General features: G+C 39.5%; 4 protein-coding genes and 1 pseudogene across 4 annotated transcripts; 3 read left to right on the forward strand and 2 right to left on the reverse strand.

The window, feature by feature from the left end:
• Positions 1–5,203: 5,203 nt before the first annotated feature.
• On the forward strand, positions 5,204–6,231 carry LOC145450677 (1,5-anhydro-D-fructose reductase pseudogene; annotated as a pseudogene).
• Positions 6,232–8,676: 2,445 nt separating this feature from the next.
• LOC145449607 (F-box only protein 3-like) lies at positions 8,677–10,571 on the forward strand. The gene is made up of 5 exons (XM_080327998.1): positions 8,677–8,873; positions 8,940–9,029; positions 9,087–9,238; positions 10,089–10,221; positions 10,274–10,571. Exons 1-5 carry the CDS (start codon positions 8,794–8,796, stop codon positions 10,416–10,418), a joined length of 600 nt encoding a protein of 199 aa, XP_080184124.1. The 5' UTR covers positions 8,677–8,793; the 3' UTR covers positions 10,419–10,571.
• A 515-nt stretch (positions 10,572–11,086) lies between these two features.
• Positions 11,087–12,282, forward strand: LOC145450033 (F-box only protein 3-like; the record flags this gene model as incomplete). Its single annotated transcript, XM_080328485.1, has 4 exons — positions 11,087–11,196; positions 11,252–11,362; positions 11,427–11,575; positions 11,636–12,282. Coding segments are annotated over 4 exons (543 nt in total), but the record flags the coding sequence as incomplete, so codon positions are not given.
• A 670-nt stretch (positions 12,283–12,952) lies between these two features.
• Positions 12,953–15,589, reverse strand: LOC145450487 (caspase activity and apoptosis inhibitor 1-like). Its single transcript, XM_080329005.1, has 2 exons — positions 14,666–15,589; positions 12,953–13,306 (listed from the first exon to the last, which is right to left on the reverse strand). Exons 1-2 carry the CDS (start codon positions 15,587–15,589, stop codon positions 13,037–13,039), a joined length of 1,194 nt encoding a protein of 397 aa, XP_080185131.1. The 3' UTR covers positions 12,953–13,036.
• On the reverse strand, positions 15,508–17,437 carry LOC145450488 (BLOC-1-related complex subunit 7-like). Its single transcript, XM_080329006.1, has 3 exons — positions 17,261–17,437; positions 15,885–16,068; positions 15,508–15,810 (listed from the first exon to the last, which is right to left on the reverse strand). The coding sequence occupies exons 1-3, from the start codon at positions 17,378–17,380 to the stop codon at positions 15,593–15,595; spliced, it is 522 nt and encodes a 173-aa protein (XP_080185132.1). The 5' UTR covers positions 17,381–17,437; the 3' UTR covers positions 15,508–15,592.
• Between the last annotated feature and the right edge of the window lie 1,153 nt (positions 17,438–18,590).

Genomic DNA, 18,590 nt, shown 5'->3' on the forward strand with positions numbered 1-18,590 from the left:
CAGTGTCTCGTTTTTACTGTCTCCCCATTTTTCTGTGACTTCCCTCTTGTCAAAATTTCGAAAAAATAAATCAAGAGAAGGCCAGACTGGAATCAGTGGTTGTTTTCATCAATAAGTTGCGCGTGATAGAAGGGTTTATTTCATAGAATAATTAAAGAATTATATGAAAAGTTGTGCGTGACGTTTGCCACCAATTCCACTCTGGAGAGAAGGATGTATCTCAGTATCTACACTACAAAAAATAATAAGACAAATTTGGTCTTATGGTCTTGAAGTGACTTATTAGGATTGGGGAAAGAGGGATATTTGGGCTTGGAAGGGGATGTTAGGCTTGGGGGAAATTAGGGTTATGGGAGGGGGATATTAAGGTTGGGGTAAGGGGGATTGGAGGTGGGTTAGGGTCAAAGTTGGGGTTGGGTATCCCAAGATTAGGGTTGGGAATAGGGGATATTAGGGTTGGAGGTGGGTTAGGGTCAAAGTCGGTTGGATATCATGTCCCTCACCCCAACTCTAATATCCCCCTCTCCCCCAACCGTAATCTTTGGATGCCCTAACCCACCTCCAATCCCCCTTTCCCCAAACCATAATATCCCCTTTCCCCCAACCCTGACCCTAATAACCACCAACCCTAATCCCCAACTTTGACCCTAACCCACCTTTAATCCCCCTTTCCGGCAACCCTAATATCCCTCCTCCCATAACCCTAATTTCCCCCAAGCCTAACATCCCCTCCTAAGCCCTAATATCCCTCTTTCCCCAAACCTAATATCCGTCTCTCCAAAGACACAAAACACAACAATTCATTTTGACGTTTATAAATTTTTATTCGTGTTCATGGGAAACATTTATTGGTGATCATGGTGAACACTTTTCGATGTCTACCTACTATCGAAGATGTGCCGACTTTTTTGGATAAAAATTCACTTTGAGAATTTTTCGTTTAAAATTAAGACTGAAATTGCTTGAAAATAAGACCATTGTTGCTTAAAACCAAGAGACAAATTCCATGAAATTACTACGAGTGCTGTGGGTGGGGGCAAAGAATGTAGAAGGACAAGAAGTGCGAGGTCATTGTGTCGTCATTTCATTGTTACGTATGCCGTCCGCCATTTTGGTCTCAAAAGCTGCAGCGATCTGCCTTCAGTTTGCCTACAGACGCGCTCGCCGGTACTAATAAAATTTATTTTTTGGATAATTTCACCCTTTATTTATAAAGTCCGACTATGAGTGATTAATTTATACTCCAATTAATCATTACTAAGAAACTGGAACGAGCCTTAACCCGAGAATATAATAAAAAATTCAGAAAAATGTTCGTGGTATCAGAGGATTTACTCAGATATCTACACTCTACATTCGATATAGAAACACTGTTGGAGCTCAAAAACTACCCATACTTTCCAGATGAAAACCTGATTTTCAGTGCTGACATAATTGTATCACCGGCCCATCTGCATCCAGAGGCCTGCCCTTCTCTTTTCAAAGCCTGAATCTGATCCTTGTTAAGAAACCTGCCTATCCTCCTCCATCTGTTCCGCGTTATCCGAGCTTACATGCAACTACCAAAACGATCATAAATTGTACAATTCCGCTATTAATCACATTTGGGTATCTTGTATGGTTCTCATTGTGTATTTGTATCGTCAAAATGCTACAATTAATTTCACAAGGATTTCGCATTACCAGCGATTTCAACGGCGCAATTTCTTCATCTTTGTCCCTGAATTTGTTTGCACTGTATACCGTGGCACACAAGACCTGAACAGGTGATAAGGGTGACTCTAAACTTTTAATAATACGGTAATAATAATAACGCGCAATTTCTTCATCTTTCTCCCGACACCGGCAATTTCAATTGCAACAAACTTCGCAAAGTCGTCCATTGATCTCGCCTGTAGTTTATTTTGCATCTCCGCATCCTCTCTTCATCCACTGGAAAACGTTATGCAGCATAGCCACATGTAGGCCTACAATTAGGTGCAGCCCATAAAGGCATTTTGCTGTGGTAGTCCGGGGTGATCTGAAATAAAAACGACCAGCAGACAACGAAAATACATAAATTCACCTTGGTTTCTATGTCCAATATCCCAGTTGCGAGCGTAATCCCATAAATATCACTGCCAATATGACCGAAAACTACAGCCGCACGCATAGGTTCAGGCTGTTTTTGTGGTCTTTTGAGACCAAAATGGATGCCGCTGCGTAACAGTGGCGTGACGCAACAATGACCTCGCACTTCTTGTCCTTCTACATTCTTTGGGTGGGGGTATTCATGTCAGTGTTAGGTTCTGCATGAAGGGAAGCATAACATTCCTGGATTTGCAGTTCATTAGATACCCATTATATAACATTATCTTTTTTTTTTTTTTCCTGCCCTTCCTCGACCCTCTTTAAGATTTAGGGTCGCCTCTGGGTCAGGGGTTTTTTAATATATTTTCCAACTAAGGTGTGTTTGTTTCCAACTGAGTTTTTAAGGTTTGAATTAATATAACTATTCCTTCTTGCTTCTTATTTTCTTTCCCATACCTTATTACAACCAAATACTCCAACTGCTGCGATGGGTTAAAGGCTAGAAGGGGCAGTATCTCCCGTTGCGTTGGAATAGCTGCCTACCCGTCGCAAGCAGTTGGGGGGTTTTTGTTTTATGTCTCCATCCTCCCCCGGGGGAGTTTTTGCTATTTTTTGTTTTGGGTTGGCGTTTGGATTAACCAAGGTTTCTTTTGGAACCCAGCAAGCCCCCCCAAAGTCTTGCGTTTTTCTTTTTGCTTCCTCTTTCGTGCTTATGTTAGACTCTGTGTTGTGTCTAATTTTTCCGTCAGATCTTCCATTTCCGTGTCCGGGTATTCGAGTAATTTTAGCCTTTGTCTAAGCGTGCCGCACGTTTTTTTGAGTATTTCAGTTACCACATTCTGTGTACTTTTTGGTTTTTCGTCCCCGTTTTCCAGTTGGATTCGGCTTTGTATTATTTTATGTTTGTAGATGGCCAGGATCACTTTGGTCTGTTCTTTTCTTTTTTCTGTTTCTTCTCCTTTGATCACGTGATCTTCTGTTATTCTTATTTTTACTCCTTTTTCGTCCCGAATGTAATTGCTTAGTTTTCCTAATATTTTCTGGGCGACGGGGCATGTGTACACGACATGTTTTGCTGTCTCCTCTCCGTGGCCGCATCTCTGACATTTGGTATTTACTCTTTTTCCGTTTTTGTTGTTTAGGATGTTTTTAGAGATTCTTTTCGCCCCAAAAAGATATCCTTCGTGGGCTACTCTGAATTCTGTGATCCTTTATTTATTAGTAATAATCCTTTCTACACTTCCTGTTTGGAAATGGATGTTCCCCCACTCGATGTTTGAGGGGGGGGGTCGAGCCCGTATGTTCGTTTTCGAACGTGGCTTTTATAGCCTGATAGAATTTTTTCTGCGTAGCCTCTTTTATTTCATCCAGAGGCCAGTTCAGACTTTCCATCGTTTTTGTTATTTCCCTCCATTCTTGTGGGAGTTCAGTTTTATGTGGCATGTTGTTCGTAAACAATGCCGTGTTCCACTTCCTGATTGTAGGGCCTAGACAATATAAGTCAAAGAAATGCCAGAATTCTGTTGGTTTTTCCAGGCTGGCCAAAACATTATCTTGTTCATACCACTTACCTCTTTGTATACAATGCTCAAAACAATATATACTTGAGTCTGAGTATATAATAGTATTTGTGGTGGGTGCGACGTGCCACCACCATTGTGTCAGTGAAAAGTGACAAGGTACGGTAAATTGAATTCTTGTTCTAGCGCAAATGCATCCTGTATTTGACTTATTTGAATTGTGACATGTGACCAATGAGAAATGGACAAACATGGCACCACCAAATACCTTTGGCTCTCCGCTCTCCAAGCCACCGATTAGATTGTTTTTGCAAGGACCTTTGACCGATCAAAATTTGTCAAAGAAAGCTAATTACGTCTTGTGCTCCTGGCTCATGACAATTTACCATTCTGATTTATAAGACCACGGACCATGATGTTTCTTGATTAGCAAATTCTTCTTAAAAACAAGACCAGAAAAACTGATGCATCAAAGATTGTTCAAAAAAGCACAATGTGTCTTTTAAGAAGTGTTTATCGGTCTCAGTTATAAAACCGAATAATCTTGGCAATTCAATATGGTCTTAAAAAGTTTGATCAGTCCTAATTTTAAGACCAAATAATCTTGACAATTCGATATGGTCTTATAAAGCTGAATCAGTCAAGACCGAATAACCTTGACAATTCAATATGGTCTTAAAAGTTTGATCCGTCTTAATTTTAAGTCCGAATAATCTTGACAATTTAATATGGTCTAGAAAAGCTTAATCAGTCTCGATTTTAAGACAGTCTCACTTCATCAGTGAGACTAAATTTGCTGAAAATGAGACCAAATCTTCTCAATGTCTTGAATTTGAGACCAAAATTGCAAATTATTTTTTGTAGTGTATATATTTTGAAATTGCTCAATGAACCTCAACCGTATGATGGGTGGCACTGGATTTGACGGCAAGCCACCCTTTCATTCTTTTCTTGCCATTTAACAACACATCAAAATATAATTCAATTGACTGTTGCATTGATAGCGTTTTTGATTGTGACAGAGGAAACGATTTTTATCTTTTCATGCGTGCATGACTTAATCCTTGAACTCTGGTCTTTTGAATGATATCTATAATCTTCTTCAATCATAGAATGTTGACAGAGAGGGAATTGTTTATTCGGTTCCACAAATAATACATAAATAAATACAAAGGAATTGAAAGTAATGCACAATCAGGCTGTAACAAAGGGATTGACTGATCATACAGTAAGCTACAGCCTGAATGATGAATTGCTGCATCATTTGAAGTGAAGACGGCACATGCACCTGCCAAACATGAAAATGCATGCTACAAACCGTTAAAGGAGCACAATTGTCAGATAATGTAATAAAAACAAAATAACTGTAAAACCTTTCACCGTCAGTAACTATGAATAAATGTTTAATAAGAAACATGACTAATAGTCAAGAATCAACAAGTTCAGGAATAAATAAGTTCAGTATGCATATCACTGCATATAGTATTTATATAGATAGGTACTGCAGGAGGGAAGCTGGTAATTACTTGAATGACATCGGAATAATATTAGTAGTAATAAATATATATTACACAGATGATTGATATGACTTGAAACACCGACATGATATAGACCTGTGTGAATTTTTGGGTACTTCTATGCACCGACTGCAGGTTATTATAAGCTTGGTCACTCAAAATATGTCACATTTTGATGTCAAGACCATAATGTTGAATAATGGCATTGAGCTGCCAGCGGTCGGCATCGGCACTTCAATGAGCAGTGGAGAGTTACTTCGCAGAACATTGTCCAGTGCTTTGAAGAATGGATATCGACATTTCGATTGCGCTCATGTATACGGAAATGAATCAGAGATTGGAGAAGTGCTATCCCAGAAGTTTCTTAATCATGAATTCAGAAGGAATGAACTGTTTATCGCGAGCAAATTAGGTGTTAGTTGTCTTCACCCAGATGTTGTGAAAACAGAATTAGACGTCACTTTGAAGAATCTACGCATGGACTATCTGGATCTGTATTATGTTCACTGGCCTTTTGCCCTGAAATATGATGGCCCGATAAATAACTTTCCCGCAACTCCCGATGGATGCCCAATATTTGACGAAAATGTTGACTATGTAGAAACCTGGAAAGAAATGGAGAAATTTTACCACAGTGGACAAGTGAAGGCCATTGGGGTCAGCAATTTCAACATATCACAATTGAAAAGACTTCTTCAAAGCTGCGAAGTCCCACCTGTGGTCCATCAGTTTGAATGCCACCCGTACTTGAACCAAGCTGAAATGATAGAGTTTTGTCAAAAACATCGCATAACGCCTGTTGCATTTAGTCCATTATGTTGCAAAGATAAGAAAAGGCCGCTGCACAGTGTTGACCTTTTCAATGATTCGATTGTGACTTCTCTTGCCCACAAGTATGAGAGAACAGTCGCTCAGATTTGTCTCCGTTATCAGATTCAAAGAGGAGTCTCTGTGATTCCGAGAAGCACTAACGGTGAAAGGATGAAAGAGAACATATCGGTTTTTGATTTTTGTTTGTCTGACGAGGACGTGGCTGCTATTTCTGGGATGGATAAGAATGTGAGACTTTATTACCCAGATAAGTTTGCAAAACATAAGCACTTTCCATTTTAAGAAATTGATTATAATTATGTCGCTTCAGGTGTATTACTGCTAATTTTATTGTGCATTTGATGGTTGACAGTGTTGCATGGAACCCTACGCTAAGCAAGGCTTCTTGATGAATTGTAATCACACAAACATTGACTATCTCATTCCTTATGAACACATGTCTTTACATGTGCATTAAGTATCATGCTTTTATCCCAACTTGCATGGTCAAGAATGAAAGTACTAAAATGCATGAGTTTGGCTATATTTCAATCCCTGTTATATTCTTGTTATGCTGTGAAACTCTGAATTAGTGGTCTTTGTCTTCGATCAATTATACTGCAATGCAATGCGATGAATGTAGGCCTAGTGTTGAGAGACATATATAGCAATATTATGCACTTGGCTTTTAATGATAACTGACACTTCTATCCTGTTCAAATGGCTCATTGAACTCCTGGGGTTTATTTAAACGCCAGTTAAGAACCAGTGACTTAGTTTGATCAGGTTGCGGTTCGAATTGGATCAAACTGAGAAGTCAACTGACCCGGAGTGACTAAATCAGTTCTGTAACCAAATTACAAGGTTCGAGTTGCAAGTCAATCTTGCTTTCATGGTCTTGACCACAGTCAAGTCGAGTCATTTTCAATTCACCAAGTCCAACAGAGGGTCGAGTCCGAGTCATAGTGTTAAAACTCGAGTCTTAGGATGGAGCCCAATTCTTCACCTCAACTAAGTAATGCTCAAATGCTTATCTCCACTCAACCAAGTATCGATCGATACTTGGCGCCGAGTGCGCGCCAATTCTCGCTGCTCAGTTAAGTATCGATTTCCAGACGTCATTTTCCGAAAGTGCATTGTCAGATTTTTGAGGACGATTTTGTCGTGACAACGAGACGCTTTCCTCGTTGTTTCGTCGCAAAACCTACTATGTAGACGTCGATCTCACTGATTTACCTCATCCAGCCTCTTTCAAGATGGCCCAATAGAAATAATAGTGATACTTGAAGATATCCGGAACATTCCTTTGCCCCACAGAAGTATATTTACAAGATGTTACAAACCCATTCAAAATTCATAAAGAGAAGTTTCACAGCAGGCGCAAACTTAAGTGCGGGCCTCAAAGAACAAAAGAATGCATCGATATCATGTAAATAAATTGAAAATTTACATTTCTTCAAGGTGGGCCATTCCCAACATACACAACAAAAGTTGGAACCACCACATTCCCAAATCTTCTGAAATTTGGTACATGCATAGATGAGTTAATTTCGAACACAATAAAGTTTATTTGAGGAAAATTGATCCCCGGGGTCATCATAAGTTATGTCATTTTGAAAAATTGACGATTTTCTGCTAATTTCAGCTCTGCAGCATTCAGGTTTATCAATGTAAAAGGTGTAAACAGATGTTGGACTACAGTTGGCACTGGGTTTTCTGAGTAGCCAGTATATTGGTCTATATTCCCATGTGGTGTAGTGTTAAAGGTTGAATTGAGGTGAAACTTGGTTGATGGTCTGAAATCGGTCAAGCGGTACACAATTTAGAATGCGAATTGAGCAAAACCTTATGAAAGCTGGTTACAAAGACAATTTTCCATAGATTTTTTATTTGTTTTTTTGACTGTAAGGTGGGGAAATCGCAATCTCGAGAGTACACTGCATTTGTACATGGATATGCTTAAATTTGGAATATGGTAAACCGATGGTTCCCATACTTTTTTGACTCAACACACCTTGCTAAGCTCAAGTTATACTCTGCGGACTATATGTCAATTTCCAACAACCTATTTGAAACCAAGAGCTGTTCCTTGGGTATATATTAATGAGAATAGCTACCCATTGCTCCCGCTGTTTACCCGTCCGTTGTCGAGAGGGTACAGAAGAGAATTACTAATATAATTATAAACACAAAATCCACCCAAGCGCCACTGATTTCATTTGCTCAGCAGAACCTCACATCATGAAATAGCGGCGATTTACTGATACTACAATACCGGTACGGTACTCCGGTATTATGCGGGTGTAGCTTACAGTTGGCAACTGGCTAGTGAAAATTGACACTCAAGTCTGGTGGTGCGCTGACTCAAATCTGAGTGTTGATTCAAATGCATTTGAGTGTGAGTATACTGTTTGGCATGAGTTGAGTAACAAAATTATTGCTGAGTAGAGAATTGCTACTCAGCAGAGAAATTGGGCTCCGCCCTAAGTCATTGTATTCACTTTCGAATTCAGATCATGGTCAACCCACTTTATTACAACTGTGCTTAGCTGATATCAAATGCCTTGCATCAGTAATATACTAATTTCCCCACTCTTAACAAGTTTCGATCCCTATTTTTCCGTCTGAGTCTCGAGTCATATGTCTTGGTCTAATCATGCGCAGTTCAAGTACACGAGCCCAAGTTGAGTCAATATAGAAATTAACTCAATTCAAGTCGAGTCATCTTCCATATTTTGAAATTTGCGACTCGATTCATTACAACCCTGAACTAAATGTCTTACTGAACTACAGCTGTTACTAAACAGCATCAAAACTACCTACAAACCTCATACAGCGTCATTTATTTCCAGTTTCTACGCTAGAGTTGTCATTGCATGATGTCTTCTATTAACGATATACCTGATGAAATAGTGCTCAACATCTTTTCATTCTTACCAATTAACGATATAAAAAGGTAAGTGCTTGTTTTTGTACAGGCCTAGGACTGATAGCGTAGTAACCTTGATCATCTATTTTTCAGTTTATTGTTCGTGGACTCGAGATTTTGCAGTCTTGCAAGTGACGAATTTATATGGGAGCGTTTATGTCGTAATCATTGTTTCGTTGAGGAGTAAGGCCCCCTTTGTGGCATGATATGATGATCAACTTACTACTCTTTGTAATTTAGAAAAACATCAAAATCCTGGAAGGAAACTTACAACAACTATTATAGTCAGTATGGTACATACCTTCATACAGAAAATGAACTTCTTCGTACATGGAGCAGGCTTATGAAAATTGTGAAGACCAAGTTACCAATCATCTATGACAGTCTCCTAGGTACTGTTTCTTCTTCGAAGGTTATGGCTGCTATTTCAAATCTTAAATCAAGAATTGGAACCGTAGGCAGGAATTGATGAATGGATATTGGACATTACCACTCACGAATTGAAACCATGCTTTTTTGCATAAAGGAGGCTCCAGCTGCTCAAGACTCCTTAACTTACATATGTATAATGGTATAATGATACTGAGAGTGCACTACAACCTTGAATGTAGTGACAAACCCAGTAATTCATTTTAATCAGAGGTGATCAAAGTTGCCATTGTTCATAGTCAAGTAGAAGTAATACTGTAAAGTAGAATTAAAAGTAGTCATGTTCAACACATGTGGAAGCTACTCCAAGTAGAAGTAGACAATGAAACTCAGAAATGTATTCGAGTAAGTAGCTTCAAGAAGTCAATTTGGTCAAGTCACTGCATACTTTCAGCAGCCGATGTAAAGTGGTCACTTTGAACGTGATGAACGTAAAATAAGTAATGCTAATACAAATCTTCGAAAATGCATGTAATTACCATCATACAGGGGCTATTTTGTCCAGTCGTTGTGAAAATTTCACTTGTAACTGTGATCGCAACAGATCTCAAAACTACTTTGTGCTTTACAAAATCCAAATTTTAAAAAGTTGTGGTGGGGCCTTGAAACTGTTGAGTAGAAGTGGAAGTAATCAAAAAACACGACCACTTGAGGAAGTAATGCAAGTAGGCAATACCAATTCAAAATAAGTAGAAGTACTTCATTACTGACCACCTCTAATTTTAATCTAACTGTGAGAAAGGATATGCCACTTGAATACAATGCGGAAATAGTGCTACATTCTTGTCCATGACTTTTGTTCATGTACCACAGATGGAATAGATGAGGAAACCCTTTACGTAATGAAAAAAGCGTGGCAAGTCCGGTTCCCATCTTCACTGAAATTTCTGTATCAGCTGTGTGGAGGACAAGGCCCTATCTCCGATGCTATTTGTAGCAAACCAGGGTAGGGAAAGCAATACAGGGTGATCGATCAATTGATTCATGTTTTTCTTCAGACTATTCGGAAGTGTAAACAATCCATACATTCATGAGCGCGACAGCATTACCTCATTGCGTTTCCTTCCAATTTTACGTCAGAATTTGGAATATTCAGACCACTTTATGTATGTATATGTTCATAAGATTAGATTTCGCATTTGACAATTGTTCTTCCCTAGAAATGACACAAAGTGCATCAAGTATCTGCCTATAGCAAAGGATTACGCGCATCAGATTTTTGTTGCATTACCGAAAACAACCAAGCACCTCTGGACTTCTGATAATTGTTCTCCTCCACCTTATACCATTGTATGGACGAATTTGATGCAGGTAGCCTCTAAGACTATGCAAACAGAATGAATGTAGTCAGTGTTTGTACAGTAGAATTGAGAGTAACTTACTACTCAATTTTCAAAAACTAGGTTTACCGAAGGGGTTCATTAGTTTTAGCAGTTAATAGGTGATTGGGGCGCAACTTTACGAACAACGCAAAACGAATCCACCACAAATGATGTGATTTTTCGCCCGTCCATGAAACAGTTTTGTGATGATTTCACTCATGAAAGTGATATAAAGATATTGCTAAACTACTTTTTTCTCTACAAAATCAGTACTATAGCCCCCCAAAAAACAGTCTATTAGAAGTGGAACTTGCCAAAAACTAAACCAATTGGGTAAGTAGACTTAAACAGAACCACTTGGTATGTAGTGAAATTAGGTAAAACCCTCTTTGAGTCGGCCTATTCCGATAAAATAGAAGTCTTCTTTACTGACCATATCTGTATGCAACATCGCTGGTGTATGCAGCAGATTAATCATACAATTTTATATTTGAGGATCGCATCTTCCATGTTGCCGACTCATTGCAAGATTGGCTCCGAGAATACACAGACAGACTGTCCAATGGTCAATATGTCATTGAAAATGGGCACGTTCTCCGGTAATTTAGGCATATTCGGCTATTGCTACGGTGAATTTAAAATGTCCCATTCCAGATATTTCTACCACCCAGATAGTGTATGCAGTACTGGATCAATAACTGTAAAGGCGGGATGGTATACGGCTGCTATATATGAAGATAAAATGTTGTATCAATACAGGATTATGTAAGGCACAAGTAGGCTTGTACCGAGCTGACATTTATTTCAATGGCGACGCCTTTCGACTCAGTTTAGAAATGAAGGAAGACGCCGACCCTGGTGATGCATGTCAATTGATGTCGAGACATTGGGATATCGATCAGTATGTTGGAAATACAACTGTCCGTGAAGTTGTGGACGGCGAGGGTGTAGTGGGGCAGCGTCCAGTTATGAAACCAGGTTTTTCAAAGAACGGGCAATGCGTGGCTTTGATATTGAATGATGTGCATCTATTTACAGGGGTTACTTTCTCGTGGGTGAGTCGGACGTTTTTTCAGAAACCTGGCGGTAGCATGAGTGGTTATTTCACGATGCGCAACCTGTCAACACATGTCCTGAGCCGGGTTGTCTGTCCGAGGTTTACAATGCCTTTTCCAAAAGAATACCTTGATTCGTCCGAGGTTGAATCGTAGCGTAATGGACTGCCTGGTCGCTTGTCACTGCCGATTTTGTACCTTTTTCCATATCCTCAATAATAGTGCATTAATATCAATTGAAATGGATGGTATTCATGGCTAGGAATTTTCAATACTACTGTGTTCTTACAAAGTTATTCATGTGCACATTTTGCAGTATTTTTTCGGTGCGGATTACAAATGTGGTGAATCCATATTAACAATTTACGCTTTATTGCGAAAGACCAACCATGGACTGTGATGACAGCTTTAGTTGACAAAGAATTACTCTGATACCGTTGCTTCAACATCCAAACGTATGTTTTGGTATCATGGTCAGCACTGATAAATTCTACTCATGAACTTTAACAAAAATTCTGCTTTTTTGAAATTGCAATTCTATGAACATGCTGAAAAGTTGTAACAATGCAGGAGATGATGTGGTGATACCGTTCTTTTCATATTGAATAATAATTATGCATTTCACTGTTATGAGTAATTTTAAGGTACATTTTTCTGAGGCAGAATCTTGAGAAGCATGTACTAAATTGTACCAGAGCCTGTCATACAAGTCCGGTATAGGACTGTCATTCCTCCTACCCAATGAAATATTGGTCATCCCAAACTTCCTTACTTCAACCAACCAATCAGGATGCAATTGCGCATACATCACCCGAACTACGATATGCATGGGTGGATTGTAAGCTCATCAGGCTACTACAACTTCCATGATTCTGTCATTACAATAGGCCTACTTGCTCGCATTTGAAGAGAAATTACTTTTATAACTTTGTCCAACTATCACGCGATTTTGAGATTTATACGGGAGTATAGTTTGAAAATTCTACCTACCTCTATATAGCACGATCAGCTGTTCTGCACTAATTCACTTGGACAAAATACATTGGAATGATATTGCAGTTGACTTCACTGCTCGATGGCATCCTGTCATGCATTGTTGCGAGAGGATTTTATGACCACATCTTCTACAATAAGCTACCGCATATGCAGCTATTATATTAACAGAAGGGTGCTAACTTCACACTGTTGATTGAACGGCTGATAAGAACACTTGAAGAATTTGAGGTGCAGCAGTCGATAGGCCTGGCGTTGAAATGTGCATGTCGCAGGTCGAAAGTGAAATATTGCTACGCTGTAAGCATATCTTACAAAAAGTCTTTATTACATAATTCGTGACAGAAGATCTTGATTACATTCATCAGGCCAATGAAAAAAGATGATTTAATCAAGGTTTTGTTGGCATAGGCTTCAGTGAACAGGCTTTGGCCGCCTTCATCAATGATCTTATAGCTCGTGCTCTAAGTTCCAACTCCAGTATTTCCAGTTGGGTTTTGCCGGCGTATTCTTCAGACTTGTCGTCACCACTATAAGTATCCTCGTCGTGGACGTCCTCGTTTTCAACGTCAGCGATTACTTCGAATGCCTCTTCAATCTCTTCTACTTCCTCCACGAGAACTTCATCTATTTCTGGTGCCGTGTCTTTTACTGCTGGATTCTGGAATCAATAGTGTGTTTGAATCACGTCAATGACAGACTTCAAGTTGACTTTCTAACAAAACGATCATGAAAGAGGAGAATAGAACTGTGACAACTGATCTAGAAATTCGACAGTTTGGAGTTGCTTCTGGTCACTCAAACGATGGGCAAGGTTACTGTTACTTGCGCCGAAACATGACGTAGGTATTTCAAAGATTTGTCTAAACTGGTTTACATGTCATAATATCGTTGTACCATCCACACACTGATGTTAGGTTTTGACTGATACCGAACCTTGCACTAATCAGAAGATGTCCCTGAATGAGGTGTAACTGGTGATGCGTTTAGCTGTGCTATTGGTTTTCGATTTAGCTAAGCTTAAGTGCGGTAATAAAGGGGATTAAAGCAACAAAATCGCTAAATTATATATGTGCTATGTGCCACCATTGCACATGATTATTGCACTGTGTGTAGGCCGAATTCCATATTCGAGAAGTGTCTCAACAGCCATTACACATTCCGTGCTAGCAAACAATGCGTTGGCATTGCAAACATTCTAGTGGTAGCAATATTTTTTGATATGAAGGGGGCACGAAATTTTTCACTATCATCAAGGTCAAGGGAAGTTTGAGAACCACTGGTATAACGTGTATTCAAGCTAGTTTTAATAAATTGATTTGGTCAACGCATTGTTTTAGCAGTTAGTCGGAGGTGGCTACTTTTGTAATTTCAAGCGCATACACACAATGGCTAATGAAGCTAAAAATAGAATAATATAATGACATCGGACAGCGAAAATATTCGGTTTCATTTCAAGATGAATGTAGCCTATTAGCAACGTTCCCTCTAAGCTGCGCAATTGCGCAGTGCTGACACGGTCTCAGCGCACAGAAAATCTAAGCTGCGCACAAAAAATCCGAAGTGTTGTCCTTTTTTTAGTCGTTGCGCACTTTTGTTCAATGGATGCGTAGTAAGTTGGTGAGTGCGCGCAGACTCGCCAAAAATTAGAGGGAACATTGCCTATTAGCCTGCACATTGTATATTGAAGTTCTGTACCGCCAAGTGTCTCTTCAGAAACTAAAAATAAGTACAATTTCGAAAAATGTCTTCCGTTATAGTGGTTAGGCTATTTCGCCAGGTATTTTCGCAAACATTTCCCAAAACTGCTTTCTACGATACAAAATCTCAAGTTTGGAACGCGAGTAGTTTTTCTAATAAACTGTTCAGATGTCAAAGTCCACTAAAATAAAATGACACGACTAAACAGCCAAAACCTCAAGTAGGCTACTCCAAAATAGAAATCGTTCGCTAGTGACGCCATATGTTGATACCTCATTAGTACAGACTTTTTTCAAATACCATCAAGTGAAATACTTACCATTTTACTAAATGGACTGCGATGCACTGTTTCCTCATCACTACTTGAGATAGAATGAAGTTCCCCATCTTCGGCCTCATAATTCCCATATTCGGTGTCTTTAGCAATACTAGATGTTTCCGCATTAGTTTTGACAGACAGGGAGGTCGAAACATTGTCTATTTCACTGTGAATTGGTTGATGTGTATCATTTTCATGTACATTGCATTGAGCAGTATTTATAGCGGAGGGAAATAGCATTGATGGACCAGTCGCATCACTAGTGGTTGAATCTACGAGATTGGTCTGTAACACATTATCTTGACGTCTGACATTCGGTTTCCGCTTTTTCCTAGACTTTCTTTCATCATCCGACGAGTCCGTTCCAGAAGAAGAATCCATACTCATACCCGTCAAGACATGAAGAAGCCTTTTTGAAGACATAACAGTCAAATGCTCTCTACATAATTGCTTGATTTGATCCAAAGGCATGGGTTTTAGCGTGTCAGGCAACATGGCAGTAAGCTTCGAGCCTTGGATGATTGAGAAAGCAGTTTCCAACAAGACATCCCTGTCTTTAATCAAACTCGTCAGAGAAGACAGCGGCTTGGACAAGTCAAGATCGTCCGCGTCAAAATCTGAATCATCTTTCTGTTTTTTATGATCATGGCCGGAAGACTTTCCACTGTGACGTCTTTTAGAAGGTTTCCGACCTTCCTCCACTGTTCTCTTGGCTTTAGAGGACTGTGACGAAGATGCTTTTGTCCTTTCTTTGGGCCGAGTGGAATGCTTTTTGTGCACTCTCTCTTTTTTAGAACCATCATCAACCGATGACCTGCGCCGCTTGCTATTCTTTTTATCACTTATGTTTTTTTTCATTTCTTTGGTGAACTGCTCAAGACGGTCGGGGTTTACGGAAAGGACAGCGCGCTGGAACGCCGACATGAGTCACAGAAGCTTGCCGTGCTTGTCTTCTAAGAAGTGAAATCCTTTGTCGAGTTGCCTTTGCCTTTCTTTCGGCGACTCAACCTTCATATAATGACGGAATTCCTTCCGAATGTAATTGAAATAATATTCCTTTTCGGTGTATTTTAAATCAGTGAGACCCTTTGATAGAAGCTGTTTGTATAAACTCAGTACAGCACGTTTACTCCACTTAACCATTGCTCGAAACAAAGAGTAATGGGAGATCACTGACTACAAGATCGATGATCGCGGTTTGCGATCAAGTGGTTCAAGCTTAGAAGCTGTTCGTGAACGTTGCCGGTGGTTTCAAGGCTTTTTTGTATTGCTTCTTGTTGATATGAGAGGTGTACTGCTAGTGCCGAAAGCTTGTGAAACGTATTTTCAGTGCTGGAGATGCTTTGGTCCGTGGAAGCAAAAGCCTTGGAAGCTTGAGATAAGAGTTCGGACGTTTTACTTCCCTGAAATTTAGTATAGCTTACAAGTCATGAATGGATATCAACTTTCCAGACCCATAAAAATATTCAAGCATAACATGTACAGTAGGGCTGTTAAAAAAAACTTTTTACCCCAAATCTTGCTCGCTACGTGATTAAATCGTCAGGCTGCCTGAAAAAAACGATGCACACTAAATTTAACTCTATTTCAACCAGTAGATGTCGAGTTCTTTCAGATTGATATTTCGGTCATTTTTTAAATAATAGTATTTACGGTGACAAATTTAGTCATTCTGACATGACCAAAAATCTTGTTACAGGTATGCCTGAAGAGGCAGGGATGTCTTTTCCACTCGTTTCTATCTTGACAAGGGCCTATTGTGGAGTTTGGATGGAGACATCTCCAGTTAACGAAAATTGAAACAACACAGATCAGCTGCTGGAAATTAGTCCACTTCATCCAAATAGTCACATTAAAAGGATGGTGTGATAATGATCTAGGGACTAGTGATATTTTTAGCGACTTTTGAAAAGTATTTAGCGATATTCTAGCAATTTTTTTCAAAAATATCCGAAATCAGTCGATTTTGAGCAGCGAACATCATGCACATTCACAATATCATATGTGCGCCACAACCGCCGATCTGCATTCAGGCCACGTTCACGTGCATGGATATGAACGTCTTTTCCAGTGGTTCCAAGCGTGGGCGATATCACCAGTGATCCAGTGAAATATATTTATAATTAACACGGTCAAAAAATGCAAGTGAAGATGGCCTGTAAGGCTATAATGCATACGATGCGAAAAAGGGTCCACTTAACGGAAACTAGACGCGGAAATCAATTTTCCGAGCACCTTACCACCTCGGAAAATGGCCTTTCATAGTATATTCACCAGCCATCAGAGTTAGGTAAATAAATTTCCCGATTACGCGATTATATGTCCTCTTTTTCGGATCCATAAATATGCCCCCCCCCCCCCGGGCGAAAATGTGTGGCGAGATTGATAAGGGGGCGATGAGTCGAAACAGGTTGGGAACCACTGATATAGACAAAGCTAAAGTGAAGGGCAGACAGCTTGACTTGACCTATGTCAAAACACACATGAGATGAGGAGACGCGTTATGTTACGGTATATTTTGACTATGGGTCGTCAGTGAGATTATTATAACCGAACGAATGCACTCGCAGTTATAAAATCAATTTTTCAACTTACCTTTGACACTTGCTTGAACAAAGCCGATACGTCAGCCAAGTTTGTCTGTAATTGGTTAGCGAATTGAACGTTCGGGATTCCAGAAACGTGTGCAGATTGACCTCCAACAGCGATGTTCATCACCAATTCATCAACACTAACCAATATCTTACGCCAACAAAGAGTAGAGACAAGGACAATAAAATGCCAAAACTACAAGGACAGTCAAGAAACAGCAAAGCTGCGAACGCAACGCAATGCAAAATGCAATGCACCAACTGCAAACTGGAGGCGGAGGCTCGTCAATGTAAGCATGTACCACATGTATTAGCTGTATCAGTATTTGTGGTGGTCCCACAAAACACAGCCATTCCTCTTCGGTTTCTATAAACATTTAACCCAATATCATAAATTAAAAATTAAAAAATCCGATACTTTCAATTTCTAACCGCCCCACTTTTTACACAGACTTGGTTATAAATTTCATGAGCAAAGCACGATTGTGAGCCTCAAATTTCGAACACTGAATGCATCAACTACATAATAGTATATGTTATGTATGTTAGGTACAGTGCCGACTGCCGAGACAGTGACAACTCTGGTGCAGAAAGCTCAAGAGAAACCTTCGACTATTAATAGGTAGGCTACTCATCACGCAGAGAGGGTGGGCGAAGGCTGCTGCACTGATTCATATCGTGATTGTCACGCTGCATTGGTATCGGATTAATATCGTTACACCATGATATTCCATTCATAAATGGCTACAGCCACTGAGCTATATAAACACAGCACCAAAACTATGAGGTCGCGCCATGTTTGCATTTTGTGCTTATCATAAAGTTAATGTCATCGACAATGGAATTCTCGTCCTCGTAGTAGGTCTTAGGTCAAGGAAGAAACTTGCATTTTGTGGCGTTATGTTCGCTACTTGAAGTTTTGATTTGTTCTTATGCCTCAGAGACTGTGAAGCGGACCAAAAACCGCGGGCTCAAAATAACCCATATGCGCACTAGGGCTCTTCAAAAATGACTTTTTTTCTCAAATCGTACTGGCTACTTGATAAAATCGTTAGGTTACCTAATTTAAGCCTACACACTAAATTTGGTTCAATTCCAGCCAGTAACCGCTTTGCTACAGGAGAAGTAAGTTTCTATTTATTATATAAAAATAAATAATAAAAAATTTGAAAATTTTCTGTTCACCCCTCGAAAGTGTTAGGCTGTCTATAGAAACGATGCTCACCAAATTTGGTTCAATTCCAACCAGTGGAAGCGGAGTTATTGCCATCGAAAAATTTGGATTTGAATAAAATAGTATTTACGGTGAGCACAACTATAATAAATAAACAAAG

This window comes from Botryllus schlosseri, chromosome 11 (assembly GCF_051294905.1).
Source record: "Botryllus schlosseri isolate E-star chromosome 11, Bs_hap1, whole genome shotgun sequence".
Lineage (NCBI taxonomy): Eukaryota > Metazoa > Chordata > Ascidiacea > Stolidobranchia > Styelidae > Botryllus > Botryllus schlosseri.

What these genes read in the sequence shown, in the direction of transcription:
- LOC145449607 (XM_080327998.1), top strand. Translation starts at nt 8,794, where the DNA reads ATGATGTCTTCTATTAACGATATACCTGATGAAATAGTGCTCAACATC. An exon ending in AATCATTGTTTCGTTGAGGA is followed by an intron (nt 9,030 to 9,086) that starts GTAAGGCCCCCT and finishes TTTGTAATTTAG; the next exon opens with AAAAACATCAAAATCCTGGA. An exon ending in GCTATTTGTAGCAAACCAGG is followed by an intron (nt 10,222 to 10,273) that starts GTAGGGAAAGCA and finishes GTTTTTCTTCAG; the next exon opens with ACTATTCGGAAGTGTAAACA.
- LOC145450487 (XM_080329005.1), bottom strand. Translation starts at nt 15,589, where the DNA reads ATGTCGGCGTTCCAGCGCGCTGTCCTTTCCGTAAACCCCGACCGTCTT. An exon ending in GCAGTCCATTTAGTAAAATG is followed by an intron (nt 13,307 to 14,665) that starts GTAAGTATTTCA and finishes TATTGATTCCAG; the next exon opens with AATCCAGCAGTAAAAGACAC.
- LOC145450488 (XM_080329006.1), bottom strand. Translation starts at nt 17,380, where the DNA reads ATGAACATCGCTGTTGGAGGTCAATCTGCACACGTTTCTGGAATCCCG. An exon ending in TGTTCAAGCAAGTGTCAAAG is followed by an intron (nt 16,069 to 17,260) that starts GTAAGTTGAAAA and finishes ACTAAATTTCAG; the next exon opens with GGAAGTAAAACGTCCGAACT. An exon ending in CGTTCACGAACAGCTTCTAA is followed by an intron (nt 15,811 to 15,884) that starts GCTTGAACCACT and finishes CTTTGTTTCGAG; the next exon opens with CAATGGTTAAGTGGAGTAAA.